At 46.2% G+C, this 16381-nt stretch overlaps 3 protein-coding genes across 3 annotated transcripts; 1 reads left to right on the plus strand and 2 right to left on the minus strand.

Moving 5' to 3' along the window:
* Window positions 1-804: 804 nt before the first annotated feature.
* LOC117849456 (putative F-box/LRR-repeat protein 22) lies at window positions 805-4813 on the minus strand. Its single transcript, XM_034731019.2, has 2 exons — window positions 4313-4813; window positions 805-1669 (listed from the first exon to the last, which is right to left on the minus strand). Exons 1-2 carry the CDS (start codon window positions 4675-4677, stop codon window positions 1030-1032), a joined length of 1005 nt encoding a protein of 334 aa, XP_034586910.1. The 5' UTR covers window positions 4678-4813; the 3' UTR covers window positions 805-1029.
* Window positions 4814-8274: 3461 nt separating this feature from the next.
* On the minus strand, window positions 8275-12356 carry LOC117854273 (putative F-box protein At4g05475). The gene is made up of 2 exons (XM_034736585.1): window positions 12055-12356; window positions 8275-9010 (listed from the first exon to the last, which is right to left on the minus strand). The coding sequence occupies exons 1-2, from the start codon at window positions 12354-12356 to the stop codon at window positions 8275-8277; spliced, it is 1038 nt and encodes a 345-aa protein (XP_034592476.1).
* Window positions 12357-14571: 2215 nt separating this feature from the next.
* LOC140221609 (uncharacterized) lies at window positions 14572-16352 on the plus strand. The gene is made up of 3 exons (XM_072291356.1): window positions 14572-15439; window positions 15800-16226; window positions 16324-16352. The coding sequence occupies exons 1-3, from the start codon at window positions 14729-14731 to the stop codon at window positions 16350-16352; spliced, it is 1167 nt and encodes a 388-aa protein (XP_072147457.1). The 5' UTR covers window positions 14572-14728.
* The last annotated feature ends 29 nt before the right edge of the window (window positions 16353-16381 follow it).

Genomic DNA, 16381 nt, shown 5'->3' on the forward strand with positions numbered 1-16381 from the left:
CGCAACAATACAACATCGCGAGTTCGCGACAGGGGATGCTAACCTTCGTACCTGTCACCGCCATGTGGGCCATTGCACGCACCGACTTAGATGGCTCACGTGTCAGTGAAAAATTACATAGCCATTGAATCGATGACAGGGACAGCCGATTGGATATGGCGATATGCAAAAGTATCTCTGACATGAGGGCCAGGTTGTCGTGACGTCCCGTGAAGGTGGGACCACGGAACACGGACTCGGCCACTCGGGAGGCCTGCTTGGCTGCTTCTGTGGTCGTGACCTGGCGCTGGCGGGAGCCGCGGGAGAGGCTATGATGGCGGATGTCGTGACCGTCAACGGAACGGATAATACTCAAAATCTGTGGCGAGGATGGGAAGTTGAGGTTCCCCTGAGGTGCGGGGTACGCGGAATCCCTGTTGAGCCCACCTTTGGACCCGATTCTGTTCTGTATGACTGTACCTCTGATTGCTGGGCTCAGGCGGGGGCGGAATGCCGATGTTTTGCATGCAAAAAATTTCTTCAGATGTGCAGCAAGTTTAGCTCCTGGTGAAGTATGTTTCTACAGCCTTTTACAAAATGGAAAAAACATTGTAGTTGACCGAATAGCCATTTTCTACCATTAATAGTCAGAAGGGGCCCTAAACATCGAGAAACATTACCTCATCTGCGAGAATTTTACTTACTTCATCCGCAAGGGTTTTGCTAGTCACAGCATCAGTGGCAGTGCGCAGCACAAATTACAAACGTAGAAACAACACTTACAGCAAATAACACCCAATATAGTAGTGCATGCGGCAACCGGGGTGCAGCAATCAAAATGGTTATTAATTTAGTTACTCCAGTTTCCTGAAATAAATGAAGTGAGGGGGTAGAAGTATAAACATCAGGAGATCCCACAAACAAATATCGGTACTGCACTGTTTATTCCAACCTAGCTACCAGTGTCACAAGACAAGGGAATCTCAAACCATTCCAGCTCACAGCATTTCACATTGGACACGGAAAAGCTATTCTGATGTATTTCTTTCTTCAGATATCAAAGTCATCATCATACATGCCTCCATCTGAGCCCGCATCATCAAAATCATCTATATCATCAAAATCAGCATCATCATCTTCAGTGACCGGATCCAGCAGATCATCATACACATCAACCTCGAAATCAGATCCAGAGTTAGCACTGACGATGTGTGCGCGGTACTTGAAGTCGGAGATGGAGTCATGAGGAAGCTTCAGATCTCGTATCCTAGCACATTTCGATTTCATGGCATCGTCCATTTGGATGTTGTAGCACTGGCGTATGTCAAGAGATTCAAGGTGAGGGCAACGGTCAAGAATTGCCATGAGTCCATCATTGGTCATGTTGTTACCAATCAGCTGAAGTTCTTGGAGCCCAGGCATGGTGCTAGCGATTCCTAATGCTTCTGTGTCATCATCCATGCCCTCATAGGGTGCAAACTCACTTTGAAGAATAGACCAGCGCTCATTCAATCTGAAGCGTTTAAGTTGTGGGCAGGCTCTGCCAATAGTATCACACACGTTGCCATGCAACGTGCAAAATGTAACTTCAAGCTCCTCGAGCTGAGGTAAACAATTAATTGCCTCTGCAAAACCTTCATTAGAGACATGATGGCACAAGCTGAGTTGGAGACTCTTCAACGAGGGGGCCCTGCATGCAGAGATGGGTAGATCTTGATGAGATTATTGTTTTTAGTCAACCAAAGTAGTCAAGTGTCAGATCCAAGCTGCTTAAGACCATAAAAGGCAGAATAAAAACTTGAACTACAGAAATTACTGAACAGGGTTAAAAAACATACTGAAGTAAATCAATTATATATAAAAAAATGATTTACAAACCTAATCAGGTGGTAAATTTCAACACACAATTCTAAAAGATTAATGGGGGTAGTTTACTACTGCCTGAGTTAACACACTGCAAATAATCTACATACCACATCTTGCCAAAAGGTTGGAACAACACAAGGATAATGAACCATAGCTTTAATAGGGATAAGCATTATCTCAGCACAAATGAGAATTAAAAACTGCTGAAGCTGGTAACTGTTGTAAATCAAACTAGGTACCAGATCCAGCACAAATAGTTGATGCAGCAGCAAAAACAAATGATAGGAGATGGTTGAATTTGTGGAACTTGACGCAAACAAAAGTAAATATCAATTTTGACTACGTTGACTTACAAACAATTGGATAATTACACTAGTACAACCAACACAAGGGTAAGGTTGACTATGAGAAAAAAAATAACCACAGATGAATACTGTCATAGTTGGGCAATAATACAATTGAAGAAGAAAACAGAAAGCAAATGGCAAACAAGGATGACGCCTGAAGTATAGAGCGCTTCCAGGATTAGTTCTTTGGTTAGAAGTTTGTTTACAAGTAGTTGCAATAGGATAGGAGTTTGTTTAGATTACAATGTCAGAGTTGAGTTGGTTTGTATCAGGCTGGGCTATGTTAGCAGATTGTAACTTCATAATGGCCAATACTCCCTCCGTCCCAAAACTATGTATCTAGAAAAGCCAAAACGACCTATAAGTTCGAACGGAGGGAGTACAAATCAAGCACTGGGCAGTTACATTACATGGTTAATTTTTTTCCTTTGATAGTTGCAAGCTGATTTTAGTTCTAGTAAATGATTATAGACTAATATAAGGCTGCATGGCACAATGAAATTTGTCAAGCCCAGCATTCAACATCAAGCTCTTGTTACACATAATCATTAGACATCATGTAGCAAGAACTATAGTTTTCTTCCTTAAATACTCCAGTTAATTCAGAAATTCTCTAACAAATTCTTAAGAAACCGGAAAATAGGGTGATGAATCTGTAAGTTGTCAAGCTTCTAGATACTCTGAACATCAGAGAAAAATGCAGAACAATAGAATAACTCAAAGGATGCATGAAAATGGTCGGTGAAGTACGTAACAAGAACATACTTCGCCATTAGTGAGAAAGACAGAATAAACTGCAGAAAAGTTCACCAGCTAGTAATGTTGGGATTCAGAGGACACTTCTATTCTTCACGCTTTGAGAGTAGCAAAATATTCAAAGCAGAAACCAGCTACTTATCCCATGGAGTGATTCAAAATTTGTGCAACCCCACTGAAGTGAAGTGTGGAAGCACTATTTGCAAGTAAAAAGAGCCTGATATGTCAAATCCGAAGTTAGCCTACCAACCTTTAGAAGGAACAACATGAACCAGCAACTAGGACAAACACCAATAGTAAAAAAGAGCATAGATGCAATTTAATTACACATCAATCAACTTAGTTGCAGAATCATTGTTCCATTTTCTCAGCCAATGAAGAGAAATTTCTACCATTACATAACATAAACAGTTTGCAAACCATGAGGATCAGAGTGATCAAGCATTTTTGTTTACAATGATCCCATCCAAGGAAATAAGGATTTGAATAGTTTGGACTTAATATGTACAGTGAGTTAATCATAAGGACGAGTCCAACTAGGTTTCTTTTATTTTGTTTTCCCTGTAACCAAACAACTCAACCATTTTTAATAGGCCAGTCTTCAAGGAACAATTTGCTAACGTTTAAAACTCAACAGAAAGTTTCTGATAGAAACCATGGACCCTACTAGTTTATTGAAGAATGGATACCGATTTGTTTGAGACATAATTTGTGAAATCTAGAAGTTTCCATGTCAAAGTTCATCAATTCCAATATTCGACCAAATAGAATATGGTTATTGCATCCTGTCTAGTCTCAGAAATCCTGCCCTTCACCCGGGCTGTGTCCAACGAATCTGCTTGCAATTGTCTCACAGTTTGTTTGGAGCAACAAGCCTAGGTCAATAGAGAAAATAATTCAAGTACTAGAGACCAAAGCTACATTTTAAGAATTGCTTTTTTCCATCCAATTTTATTTGGCTACTGAGTTTTAACATTTGGTCTTGTCCTAGCTACATTATCAGGGAAAGACATCATTATCAGATTTGCACCTTTTATTCTGCAAGTGAAAACGATAATTCAGATCTCTTGTTTCAATCTTGGACTGATAATCAGGGATGCCATTTGATCCTACACAATGGAAACTGCGCGTATAAGTATTTCAGGGAAGACCAACATTCTCCAGTCAATGCGACTTGAGGGGAATTGTGTGTTCAACTGAGAAAGCTCTAAGTGTAGGCAGATTGTATATCTCGTCTAGATTGTTTGTGGTAAGCATGCAATTCACAGTGCAAACCACCGATTACCTAGAACAGGTGTCCTCATCGATCATTTCACAAAATTAAATGCAAAAGGAGGAGGTAAAGGCGTAAAGCTGCCCTCTACCTCTGAGAGATGTAGCGCAGGAGGTCGTCGGTGACGAAGTCGTCGGCCCAGAAGGCCTCCATGGTGCCCGCGGCGCGGTCGACGGCGGCGCGCGCCATGGCCTCCGCGCCGCGCGCCGTGGCCTCGGCCTCCTCGGTCTCCAGGAGGTCCCCCTGGAGGCACATGTCCACGCGGCGCCACAGCGTGGGGTCCGTGGCCGCGAGCCGGCGCCACGCGCGGCACACCAGCCCGGCCCCCGTCAGAATCTCGGCCACGTCCAGCTTCCCGAACACGGCGGCGAGAGCGTCCGACGGCATCTCCGCCCAGTCGCGGGCCTCGGCCTCGGCCTCAGCCATGGGCGAAGCCGGCGGCGGCAGCAAGGACATTGGGGAGGGTTAGGGTTTGCGGCAATGGGTGTGGCCGTGTGGGTGGAGGAGGGGCGGCGATTAACGCCGGGAGTAGGTGGTGAGTGGTATCGGCCACGAAGCGGCGCAGGCGTGTTTCGGATCCATTCACTCTACTCCCCTCCGTCCGCGCTTTGGGGTCATTTTGGGGTCGATGCAGGATACTGATTAAGAATTAAATATAAGTTAATTATAAAACTAAATTATACCGTTGGAGGCTAATTCGTGAGATGAATTTATTATACTTAATTAGTCCATGATTTGACAATGTAATGCTACAATAACCATTTACTAATGATGGATTAATTAGGTTTAATGATTCGTCTCGCGAATTTGCTTAGAGCTTCTGCAATTAGTTTTATAATTAGCTCATATTTAATCATTCTAATTAGTATCAAATATAAAATATTCGATGTGACAAGAGCTAAACTTTAGCCCGAGAATCAAACACGCTCTGAATGTCACCTCACATCCTAAGCGACAGATAGAAAAGACGTGTGCCTTCCCAAGCAACAGACAGAAAAAGGACGGCAGAAACACTCTCACCGGCAGCACAAGGGCGGCACTATGCGGACTGACTTCACCAGGAATGGGTTTCTAAATTTATTTTTGAAAATGAAATTATTGAGCTTCTGAAACCGAATGACTTTACGGTGCCATGTTTTATTTACTAATTTATCCGCAATTAGCTTCTAGATTCGCTTATAGAACCGAGAATGTAGCTGAAACTCATCGCCTAACAAAATAACAGTGTTCCGTTAAATTCTAGCTAAAATATGAATTCAACTGTGTTATGTCATTTCTCCCATGCTTATTTACGAAAAAGAAGTTTGTTTTTTATTTATGGCTCTATGTCTCTACTACTAAATTCATTTATCTTCCGATTATTGTCGTACCCTAAACAAATGCTAATATTATCATATTGAAGATAGTTGTACGGCTTAGTGTTGCTGCCTTTTAAACTGCAACCTACCTGCTAGAAATGGCGAAGTTACACACTTTGTGGTCAAGGGAAGTGCCAATGATAGGAGATGATAAGAAACCACCAGAGAACAATGGAATGAATTAACCCGAACTTCAATACAGAATGGTATAAATAATTACGCATCAAGGCACCAGAGTAAGTAATGGATCTATATACATAGGTATGGATAAGGAAAGCAAGATAGATTAATATAAGAGACCATTACTTGCCGATAATCAAAGATCTAAAGAACATAAACAAAACAAACGCTACACTCCATTTCGTAGGCACACACGATGGATTATTACATTTGTGGAGCTTTAAACAATAGATCGAGACAATACTTTTACAATATTAAACAAAATTAAGATCAGGTAGTCGCATCCACCTCATCTCGTAGACGTAGGACGGTATGTCCATAAGACTCATATATAATGTGTGTGTGGTACAATCCCATTGATCAATGCAATAATCGTTTCTTTCTCTCTCGCTCAATTCCAAAAGACAAATAAACGTGCTTGTAGCACCCAAAAGACAAAGCAAACGTGCTTGTAGCGCGATGGTAGATCCGCTTGGTGGAGCGCTACCCACCAGCATTCAAACAATGGTGTCGCATTAGGGTTTTTCCTAAATTAAAGTTCTAATCTACCTCAAGCGCCTATGAGCCACAATAGGATGACAACATGCTCGTGGTTTGCGGAGTCGACTTTGTGAATCTTTTCAACCCACGTCGTTTGTGTATAATTTGCAGGTCTAGCATATATCTTAGAAGGGGCTGTGCATGGATATGGTGTGAGTAAGGTGTGGTATTGTGTTTGGATGTATGTTTAGACATGACATGGCTTGGAGAAAAATTCAAAAGACAAAAAAGGTAGCAAATGCAGAAGCTGGAGGCATCGCCCTGTATCACAAAAGCTAAATAGAGAATACACGTTGCAACGACAGAGATATGTTGGATAGATACACACCGGGCCTATTTCTAGGTACTGCATTTCCTCGTAGAAAGCAAAACCCTGGAAACAAGAGTACATGTTCTTTGCACACGACCATCCAGACTCCAGAATAAGAGCTTGATTGGTTGAGTATGTCAAAATATGGGCATGCCATACCAAAACTTAGGTAATAATTCTAGAATAGGACTCGATTGGTGCCAACCAAATGAATGCTAACTTTTATGAGCTTGCCCTAGTTTTGATAGAGCAGATTTTGGGAGCAACCAATCAGACCCTAATCAATCTCCGATCCGTGGACAATACGACTAAAGTAAATAACAAGATATTCCATCTCGCAAAAAGAAAAGAAATATTTTGGACAGCGGCTACCAAAATTTATCTTTTTTTGTCGAATTCATCAATAGTATATTTTACGGGAGCTCCTAACCTTGTACGTAGTACTAGCTAAAAACTTCAATCTCGTCGGGATGCATTTAAAAGTATTCGCCAAATGTATCGGATATTCAGAGGCACTAGGCAGCACAGCCTCTCTAAGGTAGGAGCCACGGCCAGCCTCGGCTCAAAGGTAGCGGGCATTCATGGCCTCACGGGGAGATGCCAGAAATGCATCCAGTTAAAACAAACATGAATAGTATGTATACCATACCAGTTAAAGGTCATTAGGCAGCCTAGACTAGGATATAAAGCAGAGGATTATATGAACATTTTGCATGTAATAAGGTACAACTAACGATTTAAAGAGCATAAGAACCTGTTTGGAAGGGGTGTTAAAGTTTAACACCCCTTTTAACATCTTTTTAACACCTTGGCTCCCAAACACCTAGGTTAAAAGAGTGGTGTTAAAATTTAAAACCTCTCTTTTCATAAACACATGGAGGGGGTGTTAAAATGTGCCAAAGGTGTTAAAAGTGGCCCCCCTCCCCACTTATTCCCTGGTTGCCCCTCTCTCTCCTCTTCTCTCTCCTCCGCTGCCCCCATCTTCCTTCCTCGATCTGCGCGTCGCGCGCCGCCGCTGTGCCCGTCACCGCCGGTTCGCGCCGCTCCTGCGCCGGGATGCTGCGGCAGGCGGCGGCCTCGCGCGGGCTCAGACGACGCAGTGGGATTCGGCCTCGCGCGGGCTCCTTGCAGATCTGAAGCCCCCCAAGCACCCCGGCCACCAGGGTGGCGGCGCCAAGGAGGAAGAGGTGGCGAAGCAGGAGGCGTCCGGCGAGTCGGCGGCCGCGTCCAAGGAGTGCAGCGACGTGCGGAGCTCGGCGAGCCTGTGCCTCTGGTGGCCGGCGGCGGCGGAGCCGCTCCCGCTCCTCTGGCGCCCCTCCTCCGGCCTCCTCTGGCGCCCCAGGAGCGTGGTTGCTACCTCAGCGCCGTCGGGTGGCCTAGGAGTAACGAGGAGGCAATATTGTCAATTCCAACATAAGGTGTTAAAAGTTTAACCAACCATCCAAACACCCCAATATGTTAAAATTTAACACCTCATTTGAGGGTGTTAAAAGTTTAACATCCTGTTAAACTTTAACACCCCTTCCAAACAGGCCCTAAGTCAGCGTCAATCAAGTTTAGAGGTGCCAAAAGGTAAAAGATCCACCTAGGGTACCCCTCTCCCCCCTCCCAACGTCATACTCACTTCTTCCAGTGTAGGCAGGGCACTGCATTTTTAGCTAAACTTCATGGATCATCCACCTGTGGATATGGTAATCGCATCATAAAGCCAGCAACCTGTGTCATAATGCGACCAAGAGCAAATTCCAAGTTATCGTCATCACTCTCACAATCCTCATCATCCTTTTCATTGTCCTCGACATCATCCTCGCAGTCCTCATCATCACACTCACCATCCTCATCGCTGCTTGGATATTCATAATTGGGGAGTGGAGGAGGGGGGTCGATTTGAAATGTGAGGGAGCCTGGCATGGTTGACTCAACAAATGTCTCATACTCATAGTCCTTGGTTGAATCCTTCGGGAATTTCACGCCCTTTAGCCTTGAACACTTCGCTTTCAACGCTGCATCCACCTCAATGTTGAAGCATTGATGTATGTCAAGGGACTCAAGATGTGGGCACTTGTCAAGGATGTCATAAAGCACATTATTATGGAGCCGATTGGCAAAGAGCTGAAGGCTGCGTAGCTCAGGCATGCTGTTGGATATACCAAGAGCTTGGTAGTTGTCAAGAAACTCATCAAGCTCAATGTTGAGCCACCGATTGTTCAGCCGGAGACGTTTCAGGTGTGGAAATGCACGGCCAATAGCCTCCATTGGAATCTTGAGTATGGAGCGGACAGGGAGGCAACCAGTGAGCTCTAGCTCCTCAAGATTGGGGTTTCTCTTGCCCAGAATAACCAAGTCATTATACCAAAAGTCCATGCAGGTAAGCAAGTGAAGGCTTTTCAAGCAGTTAGTCCTGCAAATTGAATAATAAATCAAGACAAAACAGCATTAACCAACAATATGACAAAGCGTACTTGAATAACTATCGTGAAAATTCCCCAATGAAGCTGAACATGCATCAAATAAAAATAGAAGGGAGAAGATATTATGGTAGGAGTCTAACAATGCAAATAAACACCTGTGCCTAACATAACAAAGAAAATATCTCCATTTGACAAAGCTGTTGACCACCTAGCTTTACCACAAAAGACTGATTAAAATATAGGCAACCTAACAACCAGCATAACTGTATAAGAACTAGACCGAGGTAGCTCTAGTAGACCAAAATCACAACTGTAGATGACAATGTTTCACATGTCATCTAAAGACAAATCACTACTCACTAGCTAGAGTAAGTGTTTTATATGTGTGTAACCTAGCAGCATCGACACAATGTTACTTTCCCTCTGAATCACCAATAAGTGCTGCTCTGAACATTGACATTGGCAATGTAGACACATAACTCAATAACCAAACTGTGTTGTAATATATGATCCTAAACAACAACAACAACAGCAACAACATAGCCTTTCAGTCCCAAGCAACACTACGGGAAAGCTAAAAATTGCCGAGTGTATTTTTTTTGCCGAGTGTTTTTTTTCGAGCACTAGGCAAACAAGCTCTTCGCCGAGTGCCAAGCCAAAAACACTCGGCAAAAAAATACACTCAGCAAATCGGGGCTTTGCCGAGTGTCAAATAAAAAACACTCGGCAAACTACCCTCTTTGCCGAGTGTCAAAAAAGACACTCGGCAAAGAGGGTAGTTTGCCGAGTGTCAAAAAAGACACTCGGCAAAGAGGGGGATTTGCCGAGTGTTTTTTTTGACACTCGGCAAAAAAATAATTTTTTTCCTCTTTTCACCTTGAAATTTTTTCTACTCCCCACATACAACACGTGGTACTCCATGTTAAAATTTGGTATATTTTTGGATTTATTTGCTATATTTATTTAATTAATTGCATTTCAAGGAATTTTTTGGTATAAGTCACATTTGAACTGCAAGTGATTCAAATTATGGAACAAAATGAGTAGAAAAATGATATTCATGTTATTTGGCTCAATTTGAGACCTGACCCATGAAATGAAAAGAAATTTCAAACATCTTGTTCAGGAAACACGACAATGAACGTGGGGCGGTAGTATTTTTAAATTGAAAAAAAACAAACAAAGTCTGAAAATCATAAGATTTGTCATGTGTGATGATATAATACGTGGAGGCTGTGGAAAAAATTGAGAAGGTTTTGCACATTTCATCATGTACGATGATTACAAACCGAAGCATCTCAGAAGAAGAATAGTAACTTTGAGAAGGATTCGATAAAATTTAGAGTCGAAGTGACGGTCGAGTTCGGTTTGACTACAAAACTTTTTGTATAGTCAGTAGAGAACATATATTGTTTCGTGTGAAAATTTGGTATTTTTTTTGAAACTGCGAGATATTTTTTAATTTTTTTTAAAAAAACTTTGCCGAGTGTCCTTTTTTTTCCAACCGGACACTCGGCGACCTTTTTTTTCCAACCCGCGCAGGCGTCGTTATCTCCTGGCCCCCTCGATCCCGCACTCGACCTCCACCACACCTCTTCCTCTCCCCCACCTCTTCCTCTCTCCCTGCCACCGCCGCCCGCCGCCCAGCGCCCCCCGCCACCGCCCGCTGCCTGGCGCCCGGCCACCGGCCCCGCCGCTCGACGCCCGGCCCCCGGCCCCCGGCCGCGCCGCCGCTCGGAGCCCGCCCCCGCCCGCCGCCCGGCCCTCGGCCCCCGGCCGCGCCGCCGCTCGAAGCCCGCCCCCGCCCGCCGCCCGGCCCCCGCCCCCGCCGCTCGACGCCTTCTTCCCCTCCGGATCCGGCCTCTCCTTCCCCAGCTCCCTCCCCTCCGGCTGGATCCGCGCCCCCTTCTTCCCCTCCGGCGCGGATCCGGCGGCCCCCTGCTCTCCCCCCTCCGGATCTGGCGTGGATCCGGCAGCGGGCGAGGCGGCCCGTGGTGGCGGGAGGCAACTCGGGTGGCGGCGGGGAGGTGGCCCGGCGGGAAGCAGCTCGGGTGGCGGTGGGGAGGGTGCCTGGTGGGAAGAAGCTCGGGCGGCGGCGGGATGGAGCAGCGGCGGCGCACTCCAAGGCGGGCAGCGCACTCCAAGGTGGATGGCCCGGGCGTGGTGGCGACGGTCGAGCAGCTGGAACTGCCGCGGATGGCCTGGGCGTGGTGGCGGCGTCGCAATGGTTGAGACGGCGGCGGCGGCGGCCAGCTGGAGCTGCTCCCGGTGGTCGGGGTATGTTTTTTTTTATTTTTTCTGGAAATATTGTTTGCCGAGTGTTTTGTGCCACTCGGCACACCCTTTGCCGAGTGCCCGAGCAAAGACACTCGGCAAAGTTTACTTTGCCGAGTAAAACTTTGCCGTGTGTTCGTCGCCGAGTGTTACACTCGGCAAACACGTTGCCGAGTGTTTTTAGGGTTTCGCCGAGTGCCTGTGGCACTCGGCAATTTGTAGCTTTCTTGTAGTGCAAGTTGGGGTAGGCTAGAGTTGAAACCCAACAAGAGCCAGTTCAGGTACATGAGTAATATATGATCCTAAAACTTAATAAAATTAAATCCAAGGCAAGCATTTCTCAGGACAACCATACTCATACGCTTGTCATGGTCTTATCAATATAAGCAAATGATGCTGCTGGTAATTAAGAAAGTCTGACCACATATGATGGATTTGTATTCGGATGGAGAAAACCTAGGATGGTCAAAATAGATAATCCATTTGGAAAAAATAATAGAAACTAATTCGAGCGGCAGATAACTCAATCCACATTTCTTGTTGGTTGGGTACTGCTGGAACGTGAATCTCATCTAAACAACCCAGCAACTAATCCCCAAAGGCCAAACCACAATACCACTCATTCAATTTAAACCATCGCAATGCAATATCCTATAGCGATCCGAGGACACAAGCCTCGAAACCACATTGATCGACTGATCTGTCCCGAATCCTGAGGCGAAAAAGAGAGAAAAGAAAAACGACTCGTAAGTCTCCTAACCTCTTGGCGATATACCGGAGGAGCTTGCTGGTGGCGAAGCGGTCGGCCGCGAAGTGCTCGAGGCAACCGGCGGCACGGTCGACGGCGGCGCGCGCCATGGCCTCCATGTTGGTGGTGGGATCGAAGCAGCAGTCAGCGAGGTCCACGCGGCGCCACAGCCGCGGCTCGCCGGTGGCGACGCGGAGCCAGGAGCGGCAGACGCCCAGGAGCACGTCGGCAGATCCCAGACGCTCGAACACCGTCAGAAGCGCGTCGTCCGGGAGGTCAGCCCAGTTCGGAGTCACCGGCGTCGACGCCGCCATGAATCCCGGAGCGGCTGGGGCTTTGGGAAGGCTCGCTCGGTTCGTGGGGGATCGAAGCACCGCGCGAGCGTACGGGCGCGGAGTGGCGGTGGAACTGACTTTTTTTGTATTTTGGTCATTTTTGTGAAAAAATTTCACAAATAGGCCCCTGGCGAAACTAATTCCGAAAATGGACCCTTAGCTTGACGGCTAGCGCCAAGCTATAACGTCTTGGTGCCATGCATCTTGGCGCCAAGGTCCCCCCACCGCGCCTCCGACATGGCGCCGCCGCCCTGACGTGGCGCTGAGGCTTGGCGCCAAGATCTACGGCGCCAAGAGGCTGGCGCCAAGCCTGGGCGCCATAGAACTTGGCGCCGAGGCTTGGCGCCAGCCTCCCTGGTGCCAAGCCTTTTACCATAACGTCCGCTCCTTCCTTTTACCAAGCATTTTGATTTCCCATCTGGAACACCCCGTGCCGGTTGCCTAGTCTGCCGCCGCCGCCGCCGTAGGCGCCCTCGCCGCCCGCCCCCGCCCGGCTCGCCCCGCCCGGCGCCCCGCCGCACCGCGGCCCGCCCGGCCCCAGGAGGCGGCCCGCCGCGTGCCGCCCGGCTCGAGCCGCGCCTCCCCTCCCCGCCCCGCCGGTGCCCCCCGGCTGGGCCCCAGCGCCCGCCGTGGCCTGAGGCCGGCCGCCCCTTGCCCTGTGCCCGCTCCCGGCCGGGCAGGCCGCATCCTATCCTGTGGCTGCTCCCACCACGATCGAAGGTAATTAGTTGTAGTATAATTTAGATAGATAGGTTTAGATAAAATAGTTATATTGATAAATTAGAATAATTAGGTAAAATGTAGATAGATAGGTAGAATTGTTAGATAAAATAGGTAGATAGATAAATTGACAGATAGATAGAATTGTTAGATATGAAAACTAATATAATTTGGTAGCATATTATTACGATATTTAGTTAAGTAGTTGTATAGTTAAGTACATATGTACATATTAGGTGACATAGTTAATATTAGGTGACATAGTTAGTTAGTATATGTGACATAGTTAGTTAGTTGTATTTAGTAGTTAGTAGTCAATTGATACTATCTGATTTCATACTAGACTTAGAATGTTTGATTTATTATGGACTAAATGAATTGTGCGTCGTTATATTGATATACTAGATGGAGAACATAGTGAGCATATATCACGGAGGCACCGTGGAAAGGGATGAATACGGATGTGTTAAGTTTGTTGCCATGCAATGCGAGGTTGTCATATTCGATGAGAAACCATCGTTTAGTGAGTTGCTTGCAAGGGCTCGGGAGGAGTTACATTGTCATGAAGATGATGAAATCACAGTCGAGGGCATACTTCACCTAGGTTCCCCTCTCAACATTCAAAGGAAGATGGTCCCAATTCGGTGTGCAGGCCAATGGGAAAAATATGTGAGGACGGTTATGAATGGTCATTCCCCAAGCGTTGAAGTGGTTGTTCGTCGGGTGGGAGTTGATCCAAATCCTCGTCGGTTTTCCTGACCAATGGGTCAACGGGCACACTTCGATCCTCCCGTCCCAGAACCTGTTATGGACGTGGATGTTGCACCTACTATTCCCGATGCTGAATCTGCCCCTAATGAAGTAGTTGGACATGGCTGTCGAATTGTTGATGATGTGGCGGACTCTCCTAATGAGTTCCTTTTCACTCAGAATGATCCGAGTAAGTGTCTTACCGGTTTCTATTGTTGAGAGATAATCCATTCGTTCCATCCACTTATTCTTTACTCATATTTGTACTTGATGGCGCAAGAGATATTCCAGAAAATGTGGATGTGCCTCTAGTTGATGCGCAAGTGCAATGTGGAGATGGATTGCGTGGCTCTAATAGTGTTAAAATTTTGAATGATGAAGATGCATACGAGATGGGAGTGGATCTTGATTCTGATGATGATCGTCCTGTTGGAGAGATGACAGAGAGTGGTATTGAGATGTTCAGGCGTATCTTCCCTAGACGTCGTGATCCGATAGTTCACGAGTTTAGCGACCTGACTCTTTTCGATCAGGCGTTTGCAGAAGGACGTGATGATGAGCTCCTAGAAGCTCCTGAAGCTAGTCCTAGTATGGTTATTGAGGAGGGAAGGGTATTTAAGGACCTTCCCGCATTGAAGAGATGGTTGCAAGCTTTTGTGGTGATACGGAAGAGACCGTACAAAGTGTTGCATTCATATGCGGAGCGCCATTACACAGTTGTGTGTGACAAGGAACGGTGCCCATGGAGGGTTTGTGCAAGAAAGCAAAATATCACCGGGAAGTGGAAGATCACAAAAGTTGTCGGTCCACACAATTGTGCTGACCATGAGCTTACAGTGAGACATCCGCAGCTAACATCTACCCTCATTGCGAAGCGGTTGATGGGAATATTGAAGGAACAACCCAACATGAAAGTGAGAACAATTATCATAACTGTTGAGGAGATTTATGGAGGTTATGTGATAACTTATGGTAAAGCTTGGAGGGCTAAGCAGCGAGCGTGGAGGATGATTTATGGGGATTGGGAGTCTGGGTACGAGCAGCTGCCAGTGCTTTTTAATGCAATTAAAGCGGTGAATCCAGACATGCATTATGAGTACATCCCAAAGTTAAATGCTTGGAAGGATGGGAGGCAGATATTCGGGCGTGCGTTCTGGTGCTTCCCTCAGTCTGTGGAAGCCTTTAGGCAGTGTCGTCCTGTTTTCTCTATTGATGGTACGTTTTTGATTGGCAAATATAGGGGCACACTTCTTATAGCCATATCTTTTGACGCGAACAATATGTTGGTTCCTTTGGCATTTGCATTGGTTGAGAGGGAGAACAATGACAGTTGGGGATGGTTCTTAAGACTAGTCCGGATACATGTGGTTGGTCCTGGCAGGGAGGTTGGCATCATATCCGATAGGCATCAGGGCATACTTCATGCTGTGCAAGAGCAGATAGAGGGTTATGCACCTTTGCATCATCGTTGGTGCACTCGGCACCTTGCGGAGAACCTTCTTCAGAAGGATGGTGTGAAGGATAATTTTGATCTGTTTCAAGTTGCAGCACGTCAGCTTGAGGACTATTACTTTCAGCACAAATTGGAGCAGGTAAGGACCCCAACAAATGTAGAAGGTAGACAATGGCTCGCTGGTTTGATGAGAGATTTAGATAAGTGGACTAGATCTCACGACGCCGGTGGTTGGAGGTACGAGTTTCAGTGCAGTAACATGGCCGAGTCATTCAATAAGTTGTTATTGGGGATACATGGTATGCCTGTGAACGCAATCGTTGAATTCACCTTCTACAGGCTTGTTGCGTGCTCCAATGAAAGACACGCAAAAGCAGAAGCGTTGCAGATTGCTGGGGAGAGATGGGCTGAAAAACCAAAGAGACATCTCATCATTGCAATTGAAAGGGCTTCCACACATGAGGTGCAATGTTTTGATCTCGGCTCAGGGACTTATCAGGTCGAGCATAGGGGCGGTACAACGTCCGACGGCGAGATCCGAGAGTCGAGGATACATGTGGTAGTCCTCCGAGATTTTAAGTGCACTTGTGGTAGGCCAAGGCAGTACCACTTCGTATGTTCTCATTTGGTGGCAGCAGCTAGGCATCGCAATTTTGATATCGAGAGCATGATACCTCATGAGTTCAGCGTAGACACCCTTGTGCGGACATGGAGCCCCCGCTTCGTGCCTTTCCGGGATCCTAGAGAGTGGCCTCCATATGATGGGCCAAAATATGTTGCGGATCCTGCATACCGTTGGAACAAACATGGAACAAGGAAGCAGACGAGGCATAACATGACTATGGATCAGGTATCCAGAAGAATGAGGCGTGGTAGAGCAACACCATTTCTTGCTGATCCAGAACAGAACGAGTGCGGCAAGTGCGGTAGATTGGGTCATAATTCACGCACTTGGCGTTGGCAGATTAGTGAGGTGCGACTAGTAGCTCTTTTCGTTACTTCATATGTGTTTTATTCATACAGGTTGTGTTTCTACATCTCTATTATCATGATTTATTATTTACTAATTTTATTTATTTTT

The sequence above is a fragment of the Setaria viridis genome, chromosome 1 (assembly GCF_005286985.2).
Source record: "Setaria viridis chromosome 1, Setaria_viridis_v4.0, whole genome shotgun sequence".
In the NCBI taxonomy this organism is placed as follows: domain Eukaryota; kingdom Viridiplantae; phylum Streptophyta; class Magnoliopsida; order Poales; family Poaceae; genus Setaria; species Setaria viridis.